Genomic DNA, 20,095 nt, shown 5'->3' on the forward strand with positions numbered 1-20,095 from the left:
CACGGACATCAAGATACAGCGCTCAAACCGGAACAAGTCTATCCCTCAAATTCAACAAACAAAAACCAGATGAAAATTAACTTCCTTTCGATCTATGGTAACTCCACAGCTGTGCGCTAACGTGCAGCAGACTATCTGACTTCATCCTGTAAGTAAGCCTGGGTACTAGATTTTAGTGTAGCCCAACCATTTTCAGGTTCATTTCATGTCATATTCATTGTAATAAGCTAACAATGTCAAAACACAATTTTCTGCTAACATTGAGATAAGAAGCCATTTTGATGATTTTAACCTTTTCCAACAAACTTTCCCAAAACAGTATTACGAAGCAGTGATTGACGGGCAACAGATGATTGGTAGTTGCTTAGAAGTCGCTTCATGTTATCTCAATATTTCTCCATTAGCATTTCTTATGAGAGAATTAAAGTGCTGTAACAGCTGGGAAAGAAATGGGATAAGCCTCGGACTTGCTCCCTATCAGGAACACACACTGTCCTTGATTGTTGAGTCTGTCTTAATGAATGGGCTCCTGAAAAAAACATCAAGATGAGAGACATAGCTTAAAGGAAGGCACTGTCCTAAGTTTAAGACAATGTGGCAAATTAGCTAAAACCACTGGAGTTAACTCTTGTCACATTATTGACAAACCATAGACCAATTAGCCATTTCCAATAACTAAGGTGGGCTTACAGCATCTTTTAAGTGTAGAAATGAAGATTTCGAGAAGCCATTTTGTTAGCATGTTATCTGTGTATCAAATGACGGAGGGTTATCCTCACTTCATGTCTTCAGCCTGATCAACCGAGGAAAGTTGTGAGAAGTCTGTTTAATTGTTAAAGTTAAACATTCTCCTCTTACTGTTAATTGAAACTTGATTTTTATCTTTCTAACTTGTTACCTTTCCACATTTTAATGGTTAATAAATCTTTTTAAAATGACCATTTAGAGTGTTCATTCCTGCCGGATGCTCAGTCCTGTAGAACCTGGTGATTTCATTCACAATTGGGGATTTATTGCAAACAACCTGTACCCCATAAATCAATTTAGAATCCAGAAGACTGAAAATCCCATTCTGTTCCAGACAGGCTCCTTAACAAGTTCTTTAATGAGATTAAGGGGCCGTTAATTGGTGGTGAGTGGGTTTCCTGTTTCCTCCCCTCCACCGGCACTTTGAAAATTACAAACTGTCTCAGAGGCAGCGGATCCAGTGCCTCCGACCGGGAAAGTAATTTTCAAATCGCACAAGTCCCGGTTCCCACCCCCATCAGAAAGTGAAAATCCAACCCCAGTTATCAGAATGAACCTAGTTCAAACCTGGATGTGATTCACAACAGCAATAACAGCAGAATCCAACCCCTGTTGTTATATGTGAAACTTCTGGTGTCTCTTCAAGTTAAATGAAAAAATGAATCCCTTCCCACAGATGGGGCAGTTGAAAGGCCTCTCCCCAGTGTGAACTCGCTGGTGTCTGTGCAGGTTGTGCGACCGAGTGAATCTGTTCCCACACACACAGCAGGTGAACGGCCTCTCCCCAGTGTGAACTCGCTGGTGTTTCAGCAGATTTATTGGTCCTTTGAAACTTTTCTCACAGTCAGAGCATTTAAACAATCTCTGATCACTGTGAACAAGTTGGTGTCAGCAGAGCAGATGACTGAGTGAAGCCTTTCCCACACACACAGCAGGTGAACGGCCTCTCCCCAGTCTGAACTTGCTGGTGGGTCCCTAGGTTAGATGAACTCATGAATCCCTCCCCGCACACGGAACAGCTGAACGGCCTCACGCCACTGTGAACACGCTGGTGTGTCAGAAGATTTGATAACTGCGTGAAACCCTTCCCACAATCGGTGCAGGTGAACGGCCTCTCCCCAGTGTGAATACGCCGATGAATTTCCAGCTGGGATGGGGAAATGAATCCAGTTCCACAGTCCCCACATTTCCATGGTTTCTCCGTGGTGCGGGTGCCCTTGTGTCTCTCCAGATTGGATGATCAGTTGAATGCTTGTCCACACACACACAGACACACAGAAAACATGTGTACGTGGAATTCATAACATCCCACTGTAAATGCTGTAATTTTTTTTTCAGGTTGTGTAACTAGCTAAAGCTCTTTGCACAGTCAGTGCACTGGAACACTCTCACCGGTGTGAGTGTGTCTTGATGCTTTTCCAGTCATATAGATGAGTGATTTTTTTTTTTCTACAGTCAGAACAGGCAAACATTTCTCCTTCCACATTCAAAGGCCGGTGATATTCTGCTCCTGATGAATCAAGTGACTCTGTTAGATCTTGATGTGATGTTTTGTTTGAGTTACCAGTGTATAAATTCTCCCTTCTGATGCCCCTGTAAGCAGAGATTTCAAAAGTCCTCATTGTAAGCACGGCATAGAAATGAAGAACAGTTAATTTTAGTTCCTATGGAACATTTTTTCTCTCTTGTTCCCCCAAAGCTGCAAATCCCCGTCCCACACACTCTCCCCCCTCCCTGGGCTGAAATCTAAATAAAGTGTTGGATAATTCTCTGTATCCTTTTAATAAATTCTACAACTGGAGATCATGTTTTACAAGGGGCCATTTGTTAACAGTTTCCCAAACACAGATCAGATCCTCATTGATTTGAGCCCAAATTTATTTATTTTTTATAAATTAAGTCTTATTTATTGTGCTCCCTCCCCCATCCTCTGATGTGAACCATCCTCCACTCGCTGAGCCAGGATGGCGGCCGTTAACCTGGGCCTGTTCCCGGGAGGGAGAAGCCCCGCAGCTGCAAACCAGGAGCTGATAATTATTTCTCAGGGTTTGCGGATCCACAAAGTGTTTCCAAATCCTCCCCGTCCAGCCGCCGGCTCCATCGCTCCCTCCCCCCCCGGGCCTGTCACCGCGGGGTAAACACGGGGCCTGGGGCCTGGGGCCTACCCCAGAAGTTGCTCCAGTTCCCAGTCCAGCCGCGGTTTCCAATCCTACCCTGTGCTCACAATCTCCTCCCGCCTCCCGAACCGCCCGCTCCTCCTCACTCTGTCACCATGACTGTCACTGAGCATGCTCAGAGCGCACACCCACACTGTACCTGCGCACTGGACTCCTATAGTCATTGATAGGGGACTTTCTGCAACGCGGTTTGTTCTGGGTAAATAATCCGCCATTGATAGCTTGACTTGGGAACACAAAATTCAATGCATCGGCTTCCCAATCGAGATCGGGACCCTGGGCGCTGTTATGGCACGGCGGATGGTAAATGCCGAGCTGCTCAAATCACAGAGCGAAACCTGAAACAGCTGCCACTACCGTTTTGCAATTTGTATTTTATCTCGAGATGCGTGCCTTGAATTCAGTAGTAATAAGTCCACCCACAATTAGAGTTTTTTTAAAACTAAAATAAACATTCATTAACAGAATAAAAGATTTTAAGCACATTCATAGGTCTACAAATTACGATTATAATAACTCCTAACTCCCCTAATTAATCTAGCTCCCAGTTACACCTCTGTTAAGGCAACAGTGAAACAAAACATAAGTTTAACAGACCTTGGTAAAGCACACAAAACCTTGGGCAGTGATATTCAAAGTGAATTTTCTTAGCTTCAGTTCCTGTAGACAGCAAATGCATACAGGCTGGAGGCTTTTCACACTTGTGTTAGATCTTAGAATGCCTTCCCTCTTACATATAACCTCATCTCCTTTATACATGCTTCTCTCTTAATGTAAATTCCAATTCCCAATATTTCTTTGAAACTTTACTTTTAACTTTATTATAAATTTTTCATAGTACTCATATTATCAGTAACCTTTGGGAAAAATAAACACTGTATGACTTAGCTTCTTATGGCTAGGTGTAACATCTTACCATCTGTTTGAAGTTCAAACTAACCTAATTTATATAAAAATGCAAATGTTCCTCGCACCTCACATTCTAAAACTTCAGCCAGGTTTGTGTATTTAGCATTTCAAACCTAGCTTCCCTTTTGATCATTCAAAAGCTGCAGACCAGCTGTCTCCAATTCCATTAAATTCTCCCGCCCCCCCTCCCACCCCCCCACCACCACACACATCAACACAGAGAAACTAATCCAAACTCCACTATTAACCAACCTTTACAATATATCAAAATAATATTATGAAAAGTATTATATTTTCATGACAGCGCAATACACACAATAGGTACTTAAAGTATGTAGAAACCCGAATGTCTGGACCTTCCTCCATGATGCAATCTGTGCAATTCACCCCCACCTCCACCTGCAATGGCAGATTGGAAAAAGGTCGAAGTTGAAATTCACAAAGATCAATGCTGGTACAAACTGGTGGAAACAACCTGCTGAGTTATTTCATCACTTTCCGTTTTTATTTCAGATTTCCAGTATCCACAGTATTTTGCTTTTAATTCAGTGCTGGTACCTGTGTCAAGAAAGATATGCTGAAAAACTGACTTGAGGTAGATGAAATTGAATGTGTCTATGCAAAACATAAACTCCAGCACAGGTCAGTTGAACAGAAAGCTCTGTTTCTGGACTCGATATTCTCTGTAATTCAGTGTCATCTCCTACTGGTTGAACAGAATGCTCTGTTTCTGGATTTGATATTTTCTGTAATTCAGTGACATCTCCTACTGGCTCTTGATCAGCATGTTCCACATCCACCACTTGTACTGCACATGCTCAGAGTGCAACCGAGTGCTGAGTAATCGCACTGGGCTCCTGTGGTCACTGATGGGGCACATTCTGATTCATGGAAAATTATGGATTGTAACAGTGTCACTCAAAGCTTAATTTGTGAACAAAAATTTTCATCACCACATCGAGATTGGGCCTGTTTCTGTATCAAGTGGCACTTGCTTAGAAATAACACCTTCTCACTAATGCCAGGGTCACTCGGCTCCTGACCTCATTACAGCTGTGGTTCAAAATGGACAAAAGAGCTGAACTCCCGAGGTGAGGTGAGAGTGACTGCCAGGCAACATTTGACCAAGTGTGGCATCAAAGAGCTTTCGCAACACTGGAGTCAGTGGGAATCAGGGGGGAAACTCTATAATGGTTGGATTCATACCTAGCACAACGGAAGATGGTTGTGGTTGTTGGAGGTCAATCACCTCATTTCCACGACATTACTGCAGGAGTTCCTCAGGGTATTGTCCTAGGCCCAACCATCTTCAGCTGTTTCAGCAATGACCTTCCTCCCATCATAAGGTCAGAAGTGGGGATGTTCACTGGTGATTGCACAATGTTCAGCACCATTCACGACTCCTCAGCTACTGAAGCGATGCATGTCTAAATGCAGCAAGACCTGGACAATATCCAGGCTTGTACTGACAGGTGCCAAGTAACATTCGCAACACACAAGTGCCAGTCAATTACTATCTCCAGCAAGGGAGAATCTACCCATCACCCCTTGACATTCAGTGGCATTACCTTCACTAAATCCCCCACTATCAACATCCTGGGGGTTACCATTGAGCAGAAACAGAACTGGACCAGCCATATAAATACTGTGGCTCCAAGAGCAGGTCAGAGGCTGGGAATTCTGCCGCAAATAACTCACCTCCTGACTCTCCAAAGCCTGTCCACCATCTACAAGGCACAAGTCAAGAGTGTGATGGAATATTCTCCACTTGCCTGGATGGGTGCAGCTCCAACAACACTCAGGAAAGTTGACACCATCCAGGACAAATTAGCCCACTTGATTGGCACCCCATTCACAAACATTCACTCCCTCCACCAGCAACAAACAGAGGCAGCTGTGTGTACCATCTACAAGATGCACTGCAGGAACTCACCAAGGCTCCTTCGACAGCACCTTCTGAACCCACGACATCTCGATGGACAAGGGCAGCAGATAGATGGGAACACGACCCCCTGGAAGTTTGCCTCCAAACCACTCACCATCCTGACTTGGAAATATATCGCCATTCCTTCAGTTGCTGGATCAAAATCCTGGAGCTCCCTTCCTAACAGCACTGTGGATGTACCTACACCACATGGACTGCTGCAGTTCCACCTTCTCAAGGGCAACTAGGTATGGGGAATCCAGCACCATGTGCGAGCGAGATCAGGAATAGGAGAATAGACTGGATGAATGCATGGCTGGAGAGATGATGTAGGAGGGAGGGATTTAGATTCCTGAGGCATGGAGATTGATTCTGGGAACGATGGGACATGTAAAAGCTGATTGGGTTGCACCCCAGCAGGACCAGGACCAGTATCCTCACAGGGGTATTTGCTAGTACTGTGGGGGAGGGTTTAAACTAGACTGGCAGGGGAATGGGAAACTGAGTGAGGAGACACAAGAAAGGGAAACAAAGATAGGAATGAAAGATAGAAAAGTAGAAAGCAAAAGTGGAAGGCAGAGGAAACAAGGGCTAGCAGCAAATAGGACCATAGTACAAAAAGAGATGTATAAAAAATGTTAAAAAGACAAGTCTAAAAGCACTGTATCTGAATGCATGGAGCATTCGCAATAAGGTAGATGGATTAACAGTGCAAATAAATGTAAACGGGTACGACATGACTGTGATTACAGAGACATGGCTGCAGGGTGACCGAGGCTGGGAACTGAATATCCAAGGGTACTCGATATTTAGGACAGACAAGCAAAAAGCATTGTTAGTTAAGGACAAAATCGGTGCAGTAGTGAGAGAGGATATTGGCTCAGAAAATCTAGATCTAGAATCAGTCGGGTGGAGCTAAGAAACAACAAAGGGCAGAAAACATTAGTGGGAGTTGTCTATAAGCCTCCAAACGGTAGTGATAAGGTAGGGGGCAGTGTTAAACAGGAAATTAGAGATGTATGTAAAAAGGGTGCTACGATAATCATGGGTGACTTTAAGCTGCATATAGACTGGGCAAACCAAATTAGCAATAATACTGTGGTGGATGAATTCCTGGAGTATACAAGATGTCTTTTAGACCAGAATGTCGAGGAACCGACTAGGGAACAGGCTATCCTATATTTGGTATTGTGCAATGAAGGAGAGTCATACGGAATCGAATTGTTAACTCTGTCTCTCTCCACAGGTGGTGTCAGACCTGCTGAGTTTGATCAGCATTTTCTGTTTTTATTTCAGATATCCAGCATCCGCAATATTTTGCTTTTACACTAGCATCATGAGGAAATCTTTTCAGTAACAAGTGTTAAGAATTTGGAATTCACTATCTGATGGATACAGGTTCGAGAGTAACCTTCAAACAGGAATTGGATAAATATTTGAAGGAGAAATGATGCAGGGATGAGTAAAGAATGGGGGAGTGGGACTAACTGGATAGCTCGTCGAATTTGTCAGCACAGATTCAATAGGCCAACCAGCCTCCTTCTCTGCTGTACTGTTAGGAGATCCTGTCATCTATAATAATATAATGATTCATAATAAACATGATGATAGAATCATGGAGCAGGGATGGTGGCCATTCAGCCCATTGTGCCTGTACCGTCCCTGAAAATGTTACCATTCTGTCCCACTCCCCTGCTCTTTTCCAATCGCCCTCTAAATCTTTCCTTATTAAATTAAAATCCAAATCACTTTTGAAAGTTATAACTAAATCTGCTTCTACCAGCCATTCAAACAATGACTTGCCAGTATTTAATTGGTGGAAATTTCTACACATCCACCAAACAGTCTGATATTTACGAAGAGTGGAGAAGTCGAGAGACGTGGTGGTGAGGCAGAGCTGGGAGCTGTTAGTGTAAATGTGATAAGTGGCAGTGTTTTCAGATGATGTCATTGATTGGAACAGGTTAATGAGAAATAAGAGGAGGCCTTTGGGGACACGAGAGGTAACTGTGTGAGTTGAGAGGAAAGACATTGTGAGTGATACTCTGGCTATGATTAGAAAGAGAAAAATGGAACCAGGAGAGAGCAGCCCCACCCAGGGGACAGGGGAGAGGTGAAGGTGCAGAATGATGTGGTCAACATCAAATGCTGCAGACAGGTCGAGGACGAGAAGGGAGAGTTTATCTTTGTCACAGTCACATAGGATGTCATTTGTCACTTTGATAAGAGCTGTTTCAGTCCTGTGGCAGGGGCAGAAACATGATTGGAGGGATTCAGACATGGCGTTCTGGGAAAGATGGGCAGGAATTTGGGAGGTGGCAACACGTTCAAGGACTTTGGAGAGGACAGAGAGGCTGTAGATGGGGCAGTAGATGGAAGGAGAGTGGGGCCAAGGATTTGCTTTTTGAGACTCCTGCAGGATGTGGGAAATGAGGGACGCTTCCAGCGTCCATGGCGACCATGTGTGAGGAAGGTGTGTCCAAATGCAGCTTCTAGCGAATCGGGTTTCAGAGCTGGAGCTGCGGGTGGACTCATTGTGGAGCATCCGCGATGCTGAGCAAGTCATGGATGGCACGTTTAGCGAGGTGGTCACACCGCAGGTGAAGATTACACAGGCAGAATGACCATCAGGAACAGTAAAAGACTCAGGAAGGTAGTGCAGGAGTCCCCTGTGGTCATCCCCCTCTCTAACAGATATACCGCTTTGGATACTGTTGGGGGGGATGGCCTCTCGGGGGAAAGCAGCAACAGCCAAGTTCATGGCACCGTGGGTGGCTCTGCTGCTCAGAGGGGCAGGAGGAAAACAAGTGGCAGGGCTATTGTGATAGGGGATTCAATAGTTAGGGGCACAGACAGACGTTTCTGTGACCGCAAACGTGAATCAAGAATGGTATGTTGCCTCCCTGGTGCCAGGGTCCAGGATGTTACAGAGCGGCTGCGGGACATTCTGGGGAGGGAAGGTAAACAGCCAGTGGTCGTGGTACACATTGGTACCAACAACATAGGTAATAAGAGGGATGAGGGCCTGAAAGCAGAATCTAGGGAGCTCGGAAATAAATTTAAAAATAAGACCTCAAATGTAGTAATCTCAGGATAACTCCCTGTTCCACCTGCTAGCAAGAGCAGGAATAAGAGGATAGGCCAAATGAATACGTGGCTGGAGAGATGGTGTAGTTGGGAGGGATTCAGATTCTTGAGGCACTGGGACTGGTTCTGGGGAAGGTGGGACGTGTATAAACCGGACAGGCTGCACCCAGGCAGAGCTGGGACCAGTGTCCTTGTGGGAGCTTTTGCTAGTTCTGTTGGGGAGTATTTAAACTAGTGTGGCAGGGGGATGGGATCCCAGGAGTAGGATCAGATAGGTCAGATTCAGATCAGAAAAGTGGAGGTAGAACATTAGCTAGGGACGTTGTGATAGACATGGAGTTACAGGAGAAGCAAAGTTTACAAAGTGTCCAGCAAGGGAAATTGACGGGGTTAAACTGTTTAAACTTCAATGCAAGGAGTATTACAAACAAGGTAGATGAGTTAAGGGCACAGGTAGACACATGGCAGCAGGATGTCATTGCTATAACGGAGACCTGGCTAAAGGAGGGACAAAGCTGGCAGCTTAATATCCCTGGTTATAGAGTCTTCAGACACGATAGAGTAGGAGATTAAAAAAGGATGGGGGAGGGGTGCAGGTAGCACTAATGGTTAAAGAATCAATTCCAATTGTGAGAAGGGATGAAACACTTAATGGATCAACAAACGAGGCTTTATGGATTGAGCTTAGAAATAAAAAAGGGGCAGTCACACTACTGGGAGTATACTACAGACCCCCAAATAGTGAAAGGGAGATAGAAGAACAAATATGTAGGCAAATTTCTGCTTGTAAGAACAAGAGGGCAATAATAGTCGGAGACTTCAATTATCCTAATATCAACTGGGATTCAAACAATATAATGGGAACTGAGGGAGAAAACTTCATGCAATGTGTCCAAGAAAATTTTTTTAACCAATTAGTGATAAACCCAATGAGAGGAGATGCAATTCTAGACTTAGTCTTGGGGAATGAAGAAGGGCAAGTGGGTGAAGTGACAGTTGGTGACCATATCAGGGACAGTGATCACAATTCAGTTAGATTTAGCATTACCATGGAAAAGAACAGAGATACAGAGATAAGGCAGGAGCAAAAGTCTTGAACTGGGGGAAGGCAAATTTTGCAGAAATGAGAAGGGACTTGGTTGAGGTGGACTGAACAGCACTGCTGGAGGATAAAACAGTGGAAAACCAGTGGGAAGCACTAAAAAGCGAGATCCTAATTGTACAAAGTAGACATGTCCCCTACAAAAATAAGAGTGGTACTGCCAAATCTAGACCACCCTGGTTGTCTAGGGGAATACAGGGGAAGATCAAACAGAAAAAGGAAGTGTACGATAGGCACAAAGAAGTAAGCACTGCAGATAGCCTAGACGAAGTAAAAAAGGAAATAAGGAAATCAAAGAGAAGGCATGAAAAAAGATTAGCAAGTAAAGTTAAAGATAACCCAAAGATGTTTTACCAATACATTAATGCTAAAAGGTTAGTTAAGGAAAAAGTGGGACCTATCAGAGATGAAGATGGAAACTTGTGTGTGGATGCAGAGGCTGTGGGAAGGGTTTTGAATGAATATTTTGTCTCCGTGTTTACAAAGGAAAGGGAGGATGTAGATAGAGTAGTCCAGGACGAACACTGCGAGATATTGGACGGGATAGTCATAGAGAGGAAGTACTCGAAGGGTTGAAATCCTTGAAAGCTGATAAGTCACGAGGGCCAGATGGATTGTTTCCGAGTCTGCTGAAGGAAGTCAGGGAGAAGATAGCAGATGCTCTGAGGTTGATTTTCCAATCTTCACTAGATGCAGGGGAGGTACTGGAGAAATGCAAATGTAGTTCCATTGTTTAAAAAGGGATCAAAGGAAATGCCAAACAATTATAGGCCAGTTAGTCTTACATCAGCAGTGAGCAAATTAGTAGAATCAATCCTGAGAGATTGGATTAACTGTCAGGTGGAAAGGTATGGACCAGTCAGGGATGGTCAGCATAGATTTGTTAAAGGAAGGTCTTGCCTCACAAATTTGATTGAATTTTTTGAGGAAGTGACAAGAAGGGTTGATGAAGGTAGTGCAGTGGATGTTGTGTACATGGATTTTAGCAAGGCATTTGACAAGGTCCCACATGGCAGACTGGTCAGGAAAGTAAAAGCCCATGGGATTCAGGGTAATGTGGCAAACTGGATAAAAGGTTGGCTTTGTAACAGGAAACAAAGGGTAATGGTCAATGGATGCCCTTGCGAATGGAAAGTTGTCTCATGTGGTGTTCCACAGGGCTCAGTGTTGGGACCCTTGCTGTTTGTGTTATATATTAACGATTTGGATGTGAACGTTGGGGGAAAGATTGGGAAATTTGCCGATGACATAAAGATTGGCCAAGCAGTGCATAGTGTAGAGGATAGCCATAATCTCCAAAACGATATAGATGGGTTGGTGCAGTGGGCGGTAAAGTGGCAGATGGATTTTAACATAGAGAAGTGTGAGGTCATACATTTAGGGAGGTCAAACAGTTACAGGGATTACACAATAAATGGGAATATACTAAGAGGGGTAGATGAAGTGAGAGATCTTGGCCTACAAGTACACAGGTCCCTGAAGGCAGCAGTTCAGGTAGACAAGGTTGTAAAGAAGGCATATGGAATGCTCTCCTTCATTGGCAGAGGTATAGAATATAAAAGTAAGGATATAATGTTGGAATTGTATAAAACACTGGTGAGGCCACAACTGGAGTATTGTGTGCAGTTCTGGTCACCACATTACAGGAAGGACATAATAACTCTGGAGAGAGTGCAGAGGAGGTTTACAAGAATGTTGCCAGGGTTAGAAAAGTGTAGCTACGAGGAGAGATTGGATAGGTTGGGGTTATTTTCCTTAAACAAAGAAGGCTGAGAGGTGACTTGATTGAGGTGTACAAAATGATGAGGGGAATAGATAGAGTGGACAGGATAAAATTGTTTCCCTTGGTGGAGAATTCTAAAACCAGGGGACATAGATTCAAGATAAGTGGCAGAAGGTATAGGGGGGACATGAGGAAGAACTTTTTTACGCAGAGGGCAGTGGGTGTCTGGAATTCGCTGACCACGTTGGTGGTAGAGGCAGGAACTCTAAACTCTTTTAAAAAGTACTTGGATCTGCACCTTAAGTGCTGTAAGCTACAGAGCTATGGGCCAGGTGCAGGAAGGTGGGATTAGAAAGAGCACCTGGGTGTCCTCGGGCTGGCACGGACAAGATGGGCCGAATGGCCTCCGGTGCTGTAACTTTTCTATGGTTCTATGGGTATAATGATGGCAGATTTGAAGGAGAGATGGACAGTACTTGAGAGAGAAAACTGTTGACATATTCAGTGAAAATGGGGAAGTTGATTGATCAGTAGTTTAGTGGGTGTAGGGTCAATAGAGCAAGAGGTGAATTTCATGGACAAGATGAACTCTGAGAGGGCATGAGGGGAGATGGAAGGGAAAAAACAGAAAGATGAGAGTTCAGAGCTCGGGTAATGGGGAACTTTAGGGAGGGCGAGTGGAAAGGAGGGAAGCAACAGAGGCAGCTGATCCGATTGTCTCAATCTTAGTGATAAAGAAGCTCCATGAGATCCTCACACCAGTTGTTGGGGGTGAGGATGGAGGGAGAGCATTTCAAAAGGAATGAACTTGTGTTAGAGATATTAAAAAGGTTCAACACATTGTGTCTTTTAACACAAAACTAATTTATTTGATATTTATCCAGAATACTAGCCCCCCTAAGTGGTCTGTAGTTTATTAACATCAGCAGAAACAGATCCCAATGAACATGGTTCGGTCCTGGATGTGATTACCAGCAAAATCCCACCACTTTAGTTACTTGTGAACTCGTTGGTGTGTCAGCAGGTTGGATGAGGTAGTGAATCCTTTCCCACAATGGGGGCAGATGAATGGCCTCTCCCCATTGTGAACTCGTTGGTGTGTCAGCAGGTGGGATGAATTAATAAATGCCTTCCCACACTGGAGGCAAGTGAATGGCCTCTCCCCAGTGTGAATTCGTTGGTGTGTCAGCAGGTTGGATGAGGTAGTGAATCTCTTCCCACACTGAGGGCAGGTGAATGGCCTCTCCCCAGTGTGAACTCGCTGGTGTGTCAGCAGGTGAGATGACTGAGTGAATCCCTTCCCACACTGAGGGCAGGTGAATGGCCTCTCCCCAGTGTGAACTCGCTGGTGTGTCAGCAGGTGAGATGACTGAGTGAACCCCTTCCCACACTGAGGGCAGGTGAATGGCCTCTCCCCAGTGTGAATTCGTTGGTGTGTCAGCAGGTTGGATGAGGCAGTGAATCTCTTCCCACACTGAGGGCAGATGAATGGCCTCTCCCCAGTGTGAATTTGCTGGTGTGTCAGCAGCTTGGATGAGGCAGTGAATCTCTTCCCACACTGGGGGCAGGTGAATGGCTTCTCCCCAGTGTGAATTCGCTGGTGTACAGTGAGTTGAAATGATCGCCAGAACCCAGTCCTGCATTGAGAGCACCTGAACGGTCTCTCGTCAGTGTGAACACGTTGATGGGACATCAGCTCGCAGGAACTTTTAAAGCACTTCCCACAGTCTGGGCATTTAAAAGGTCTCTCTTCACTGTGAACTCGCTGGTGGCTCAGCAGGTAGCTTGAAAGAGTAAACCCCTTCCCACACGTTGAGCAGGTGAACGGCCTCTCCCCAGTGTGACTCCGCCGATGCTCTTCCAGCTCTGACGGGAATCTGAATCCCTTCCCCCAGTCCCCACATTTCCATGGTTTCTCCCCGATGTGGCTGCGCTGGTGTCTTGACAGGCCAGATGATCGGTTGAAGCCTCGTCTACACACAGAACACATGTACGATTTCTCTCCACTGTGAATGGTACTTTTTCCTTCCATGTTCAAAATCAAATGATATTCAGGTTATGATAAATCGAGCGAATGTCAGATTCTGCTGTGATGTTTTGTTTCTGTTTCCCGACTGCAAATCATCCCCTTCTAATACCCTGTGAAATTGATTTAAAACAGAAAAAAAGGTGTGAGAGAGAATCCACAAAAACACAAATGCAGGTTGTGAAATTGAGCTGAATGAATCTGGTAATTTGTGGGGCCGGCACGAGGGAAAAGTGACCACGAAAACTGCCGGATTGTCATAAAAACCCAACTGGTTCACTAATGTCCTTCAGGGAATGGAACCTGTCACCTGGTCTGGGTCTACACAAGACTCTGGCCTCCATGGGATGAAAGAGAGAGGTGGGAGGTGCAGGGGGTGAAGATGTGTTTAATACATCTTCAGCTCAACCAGAACTTTGGCAGAATATCCCAAACCCTCAACATCCACTACCTAGAAGTATGAAGGTAACAGGTGTCAATGAACACCATCACCTCCAACTCACACACTGTCCTAACTTGTCTGACATCCAGTACTGGATGAGCAGAAATTTCCTCCATTTAAATGTTGGGAAGATGAAAGCCCTTGTCTCCACTCCCTAACCACCGACTCCATCCCTCTTGCAGTCTCTGAGGCTGAACCAGACTGTTCACAATCTTGTTGTCATGTTTCAGCCCAAGCTGAGCTTCTGACTACAAATCACTAAAACCACCCATTTCCACCTCAGTAACATCGCCCAGCTGTGCCCCTGCCTCAGAGCACAGCCCGGTCCCCACGCTGGCGCTCTGGGTTCCTGTTCTCATTGATAGGGGACCTTCTGACCCACAGGGCATTCTGGATAAACCAGCCGCCATCGAGACCAATCAGTGAACGGGCATTTTGTTTCCCCCAGTTGGTAAAACAGAAAGTCCATGGATGAGTGGGATACTGGACAGGAAGCACAATGAAAGGTTCAGACACTTTATTGAATACTCACAGCAGAAGCACGTTAATCTGATTGGAGATCACTTCCACACGAGCAGTCAGCGGTTTGGAGCCTCCTGAGATTCCAGTCCCTTTCCCGTCAGTATTTACAGGAGCTGCGACACGGAAAAGAGTCTCAGTAAAATCAGGGATTTATTTGTTCACTGCTTTACAATGGGTCTGGGGTCACACTTGAGGTTCGTGCAGCCTGTGATTCCCTGAGTTTATTAACTCTCCCCCCTCCAGACCCTTTGGGCTCTCTATTGTTGGACTCTCTATTGCTTTTCAATGTCCTCCTGGCCTTGTTGTATCTGATCCAATAAAAACCCTCCTTACATCACACAGGGAACAGCTTTAGACATGTTCTGACTTTTCACCTCAATCTTATTCTGCTGAATGATCTCACTGACCGTTCCTTTTCTCTCGATCCGTCCGTCCACCATCTCTTTTCTGGATTTCACTCCTTCTTGTTGTTCCAGGATTTCATCTCTCTGCCTTTTATTTCTTTTACTGAAGATTCCTGTCCATTGCTGCCTCACAGCCTCGTCCTGTTCCCAAATATTCTCCATGTCTAAGTGCTTCCCAGCGGCCGTGCCAGCCGTGGCCCCTATTCCAGCCCAGTCACTGATCCCTCTCTTCCCTCCACCCTTTTTACTGGTGTCACTATCACAGGGACGATCGCGGTGTTTTCCCAAAACTGCCTTAACACCGGGGTCTTGGCTACTGGGTGGTCATAGTCCACCCATCTCTCTCCCTGCATTCTGACTTATGAAATTCCTGGATAATTCCCTTATCATCCGAACATCAAGGTCCTTGTAGATGGGATGACATAACCTTAGGGACGGGTGTGTGGTGTTCAGGGCACATATTACAGGAACTATTTTAAATCTTGTATCATTATGTAGGTTCTGTGAGTACGAGTGATGATTAAACCATTTGTGGAACCAATTTCGTGTGGCAGGACAGATTGAGGGGGTATCAGTGAAGCATATGGGGGTCTTGGGCTTCATAAATAGAGGTACTGAGTACAAAAACAGGGAAGTGCACCAACAGAGAATTGTTCTGATCTGGAACCCTTTCCCTGAAAAGGTGCTAGAACCTGATTCTATGTTTAGCCTCTGCCCACTGGTCCTAGATTCCCCAACCAGTGGAAATAGTTCCTCTCTATCTATCCTGTCAGTTCCAATATCCCAAAAACTTTGATCAAATCAGCTTTTAATCTTATAAATTCCAGGGATTACAACCCTCACAGTGAGGTGATGTATTTTATCAGGAGGAATAGGGAGAGGGAAAATATTATTCATGGCACAGCTCTAAAGAGTGAGCAGGGACAGAGGGACCTGGGGCTTCATGGCTTTGATCTCTGAAGGTGACAGAATGTATTACGAGAGTGGTTAGCAAAGCCGATTAGATCTTGAGCTTCATAAATAGTGATATTGAGAACAAAAACAGGAAAGTTATGTTGAATTCTTTATAAAGCTCTGGTTAGGCCACAATTTGAGAATTGCATCCAGTTCTGGTCACCTCACTTTAGGGAGGATGTGAAGGTCATTGAGAAGGTGCAGAGGAGATTTACCAGAATGGTTCCTGCAAAGGAGGTTGAGGGGAGATTGGGAGAGGTGTACGAGATTATGACAGGTTTAGATATGGTGGACAAAGAAAAGCTATTCCCATCAGCTGATCATACAAGGACTCAAGGACAGAGGTTTAAAATTTTGGGTAAAAGCTGCGGGAGATGTGAGGAAGAATATCTTTACACAGTGAGTGGTGATGACCTGGAGGTTACTGCCTATGAGGGGGGTGGAAATGGACATGGTAGTGATTTCAAAAGGAAATTGGACAGAAGCATGAGGGAAATAAACTTGCAAGGATACGGGGATAGAGCAGGGGAACGGGACTGATTGGATTGCTCTACATAGCTGGCATGGACTCAATGAGTCTAATGGCCTCCTCTGTGCCATAATGACTCTGTGACTCTTATGTGTAATCTCATTCTGTAACTTAACCCTTGGAGCTCAGATCACTCAGGTAAATATGTGCTACACTCCCTCCTAGGCCATTCTATCTTTCCTGATGTTTGTTGCCCAGAACTGAACACAGTTCTTCAGGAATGCTCTAACCTGGGTTTGTGTGTCTCTGCATTTTTCCCGTCACACCTGAAATCGTCTCAGAATCACAGAGTGCAGAAGAGGCCCTTTGGCCCATCGATTCTGCATCAACATGTGAGAAACACCTGACCTACCTACCTAATCCCATTTACCAGCACTTGGCCCATAGCCTTGAATGTTGGTCAAGATGTCAAGGCCCATTGGTCCCTAATGGGCCCTACTCTTTCCCTGGTTATCCTCTTCCCATTGGCATTGAAAAAAAATATTTAGATCCCTGCAGTTGAATCTTTCAGACACTGAATTGTAGATTTTTCACCAAATATCAATTTACGATTGTAGTAAAAGTTCATAATTTTGTCAAGGGGGTCCTGCTGAAAGTTTTTCAAATTAAGGGGAAGGATCACAGATGGTGCTTTTAAAAAGGGACATTGCAGCCCTGAAAATCAGTGACACCTTCAGAATATTAGACTCCGGCCAGTTATAGGGTTGTTAACATCAGCAGAAACAAAATATTGCCAGACTATCAATATTAAACAAGCTTACAAGCAGCAAGAACAGCAGGATCCAACCCCTGCAGTCACTTATGAACTTGCTGATGTCTCAGGAGGCATCGTGACTGAGTGAATCCCTTCCCACACACCGAGAGTTGAATAACCTCTTCTCAATGTGGGTGCGTTGGTGGTCAGCAGGTTGAAAGACTTTGCAAATCCCTTCCCACACAGCGAGCAAGTGAACAGCCTCTCCCTAGTGTGAACTCGCTGGTGTGCAGTGAGGTTGGATGACCGACTGAATCCTTTCCCACAAACGGAGCATGTGAACGGTCTCTCCGCAGTGTGAACTCGCTGGTGTAAAATGAGGGAGGATGCCTGTCTGAAACTCTTTCCACAGGAAGTGCAAGTGAACAGCCTCTCTCCAGTGTGAACTCGCTGGTGTGTCAGAAGATGGAATGACTGAGTGAATCCCTTCCCACACTCGGAGCAGGTGAACGGCCTCTCCCCAATTTGGGTGCATTGTTGTACAGTGAGTGCTGAAGAGTGCCTGAACCTCTTTCCACAGGAAGTGCAGCTGAATAGCTTCTCCTCAGTGTGAATTCGCTGGTGTGACCAAAGGCCAGATGACTGAGTAAATCCCTCCCCACACACAGAGCAGGTGAATGGCCTTTCCCCTGTGTGACTGCGTCGATGGTTTTCCAGCAGGGATGGGTAACTGAATCCTTTCCCACAGTCCTCACATTTCCACAGTTCTCCATAGTGTGGGTGTCCTTGTGTCTCTCCAGGTTGAATGATTAGTTGAAACCTTGTCCAGACACAGAACATGTGTATGGTTTTCCAAACTGTGAACGATGTGATGCTTTTTCAGGCTGTTTAACTGGTTAAAGCTCTTTCCACAGTCAGTTCACTGAACACTCTCACTTGGGTGTGTGTGTGTGTGCCTCGGTGTTTATCCAGTGACACTGAAGTTCAGTATCTTTCCCCACTGACAGAACAGACAAACATTTCTCCTTCCACATTCAAAGTCTGAGAATATTCAGGTCCTGGTGAATCAAGTGACTCTGTCAGAAGATGTTTGGTTTGAGTTTCACATCTGCAAATCCTTCCCTTCTAATACTCTGGGAAACGAGTTTATAAAAATCATCACTGTCAGTCCGGGATGGAAATTCAGAACAGACAATTCTAGTTTTAATGGAATATTGTTTTCTCTCTTGTTCCCCCAAAGCTGTAAATTCCCGTCCCACACACTCTCCCTCCTCCCTGGGCTGAAATCCAAACCCATCTCCACCATTTCTTTCCTCCACTCCCAGTTTTCTCCCTCCCTCTCCTCTGCCTGGGTTCAGTTCTCCGGCTCCTGTCTGCAGACTGACAATAAAATCAATGAATTAATCATTTTCCAAACTCCATCCCTGTCAGTCCAGGATAGAAATGCACAATATTCTCTCCTCCTGCTGACAGGGGCAGGGATGACCGCGCATGCGCCCTGCTGCACAAGATGGCGGTGGTTAATCCGGGCCTCTCACCGAGGAACGCGGATCGGGGCAACTGCCGCCCACAGATACCAGCGAGGAACCGGTAGCTTGTTATTCTGGCTTCAGAACGGCTCAAAGTGTTTACGAAACCTGCCCGTCCACCCGCCGGCTGCATCTCTCCTGCAATTCCGCCCTTTATCTTACCGGCTGCGGACCTGACAAACAAGCAGCTTTCCTTCGCCCTCATACACTGCCCATGCTCCAAACTCGAGGCGGGATTGCACCTGCGCACTGATGTCCAGCAACCACACTGCGCATGCTCCCATCACAATGCCTGGGTGATTGACGGCAGCTCTGAACCAATAGCAAGAGGTTGCAGGACCAAAGGGGTGCGGCTGGCCCTCCAGCCAATTGGAGTGAATGAGGGGCGGGGCCTAACCAGGATCTCCCTCATTGGCTGAAACTCTGCATCATTTTGGAAGATGATTTGCCTCAAACTTCAGGAGAAAACTGGACCTTTCTTGCTTGTGGCTTTAAACAGATGAAACCCTGTGGGTGTGGAACAAATATTTCAATATTTGTTACTGAAATGTGGGAACATGGTGAAACAAGGCACAAACTTAAAGAAATAACTGGGCAGACAGGGAATTCACCATTTGAACAAGGGGAGTCCTTGGTTTCAATAAATGAACCGGCAGGAGGGTTAGGACAGGTCAGGGATAAAGTTAATATTCAGAACAATACAGAATGTAAAGGAAAAACTGATCTCAAAGACAATTTGTTGTAATGTGTGTGGAGGGGATGTGCTGAACCAGGTTTAAAGAGGTTAAACATGTTTTCCATATTGCACAATCACAATGCTTCAAAGATGAGACATGAAAGCCCTCAACATTAATCATGACAAGTGGGAAGCTAATTGATGATTGATGCAACTGGAAACACCAGTTGTGGGCAGGAGTTCACCACCACAGCAACATGTCGTTTCAGAAACTTCAACACAGACAAACAAGGTGTCAGCAGAAATCATCTCGCAACACGAGTAAGGAAAACCTTCATACGAGGCACTTTTGCCTTTACAGAATCGGCTTGTTCAGCCATCAGATGAAGTGCAGCAGATCGTCTCATCTGATCTCACCAAAGTTCTGAGGCTGCATTCCCATCATCTCTCACAGATGGACAGATGCTAAACATATGGGACAATCACATTAAAATCTGGAACTCAGATGCGGATAAGGATTGGTGTTAGGTGAGAAGGTCTGGATCAATGTCTTACTCCAGGAAGCTTTAAAATCAGAATGGCAGCATTTCAGAAATTATTCCTGTGATATCAGTGATCCCATTCCTATCTGTTAGTAAGACCGATGGAAG

General features: G+C 45.2%; 2 protein-coding genes across 3 annotated transcripts in view; both read right to left on the bottom strand.

Moving 5' to 3' along the window:
- The window catches only part of LOC144698102 (uncharacterized), an 862,314-nt gene that overhangs the window by 759,582 nt on the left and 82,637 nt on the right, over positions 1-20,095 (bottom strand). The gene's annotated exons all lie outside the window — the stretch shown is intronic.
- LOC144698093 (uncharacterized) lies at positions 855-18,959 on the bottom strand. The gene is given in 6 exon segments (XM_078570015.1): positions 855-1,636; positions 1,638-1,894; positions 12,676-13,375; positions 17,464-17,634; positions 17,803-18,373; positions 18,779-18,959. Coding segments are annotated over 5 exon segments (1,680 nt in total). The 5' UTR covers positions 18,081-18,373; positions 18,779-18,959; the 3' UTR covers positions 855-1,362.

Source organism: Cetorhinus maximus, chromosome 23, assembly GCF_964194155.1.
Source record: "Cetorhinus maximus chromosome 23, sCetMax3.hap1.1, whole genome shotgun sequence".
Classification (NCBI taxonomy): Eukaryota; Metazoa; Chordata; class Chondrichthyes; order Lamniformes; family Cetorhinidae; genus Cetorhinus; species Cetorhinus maximus.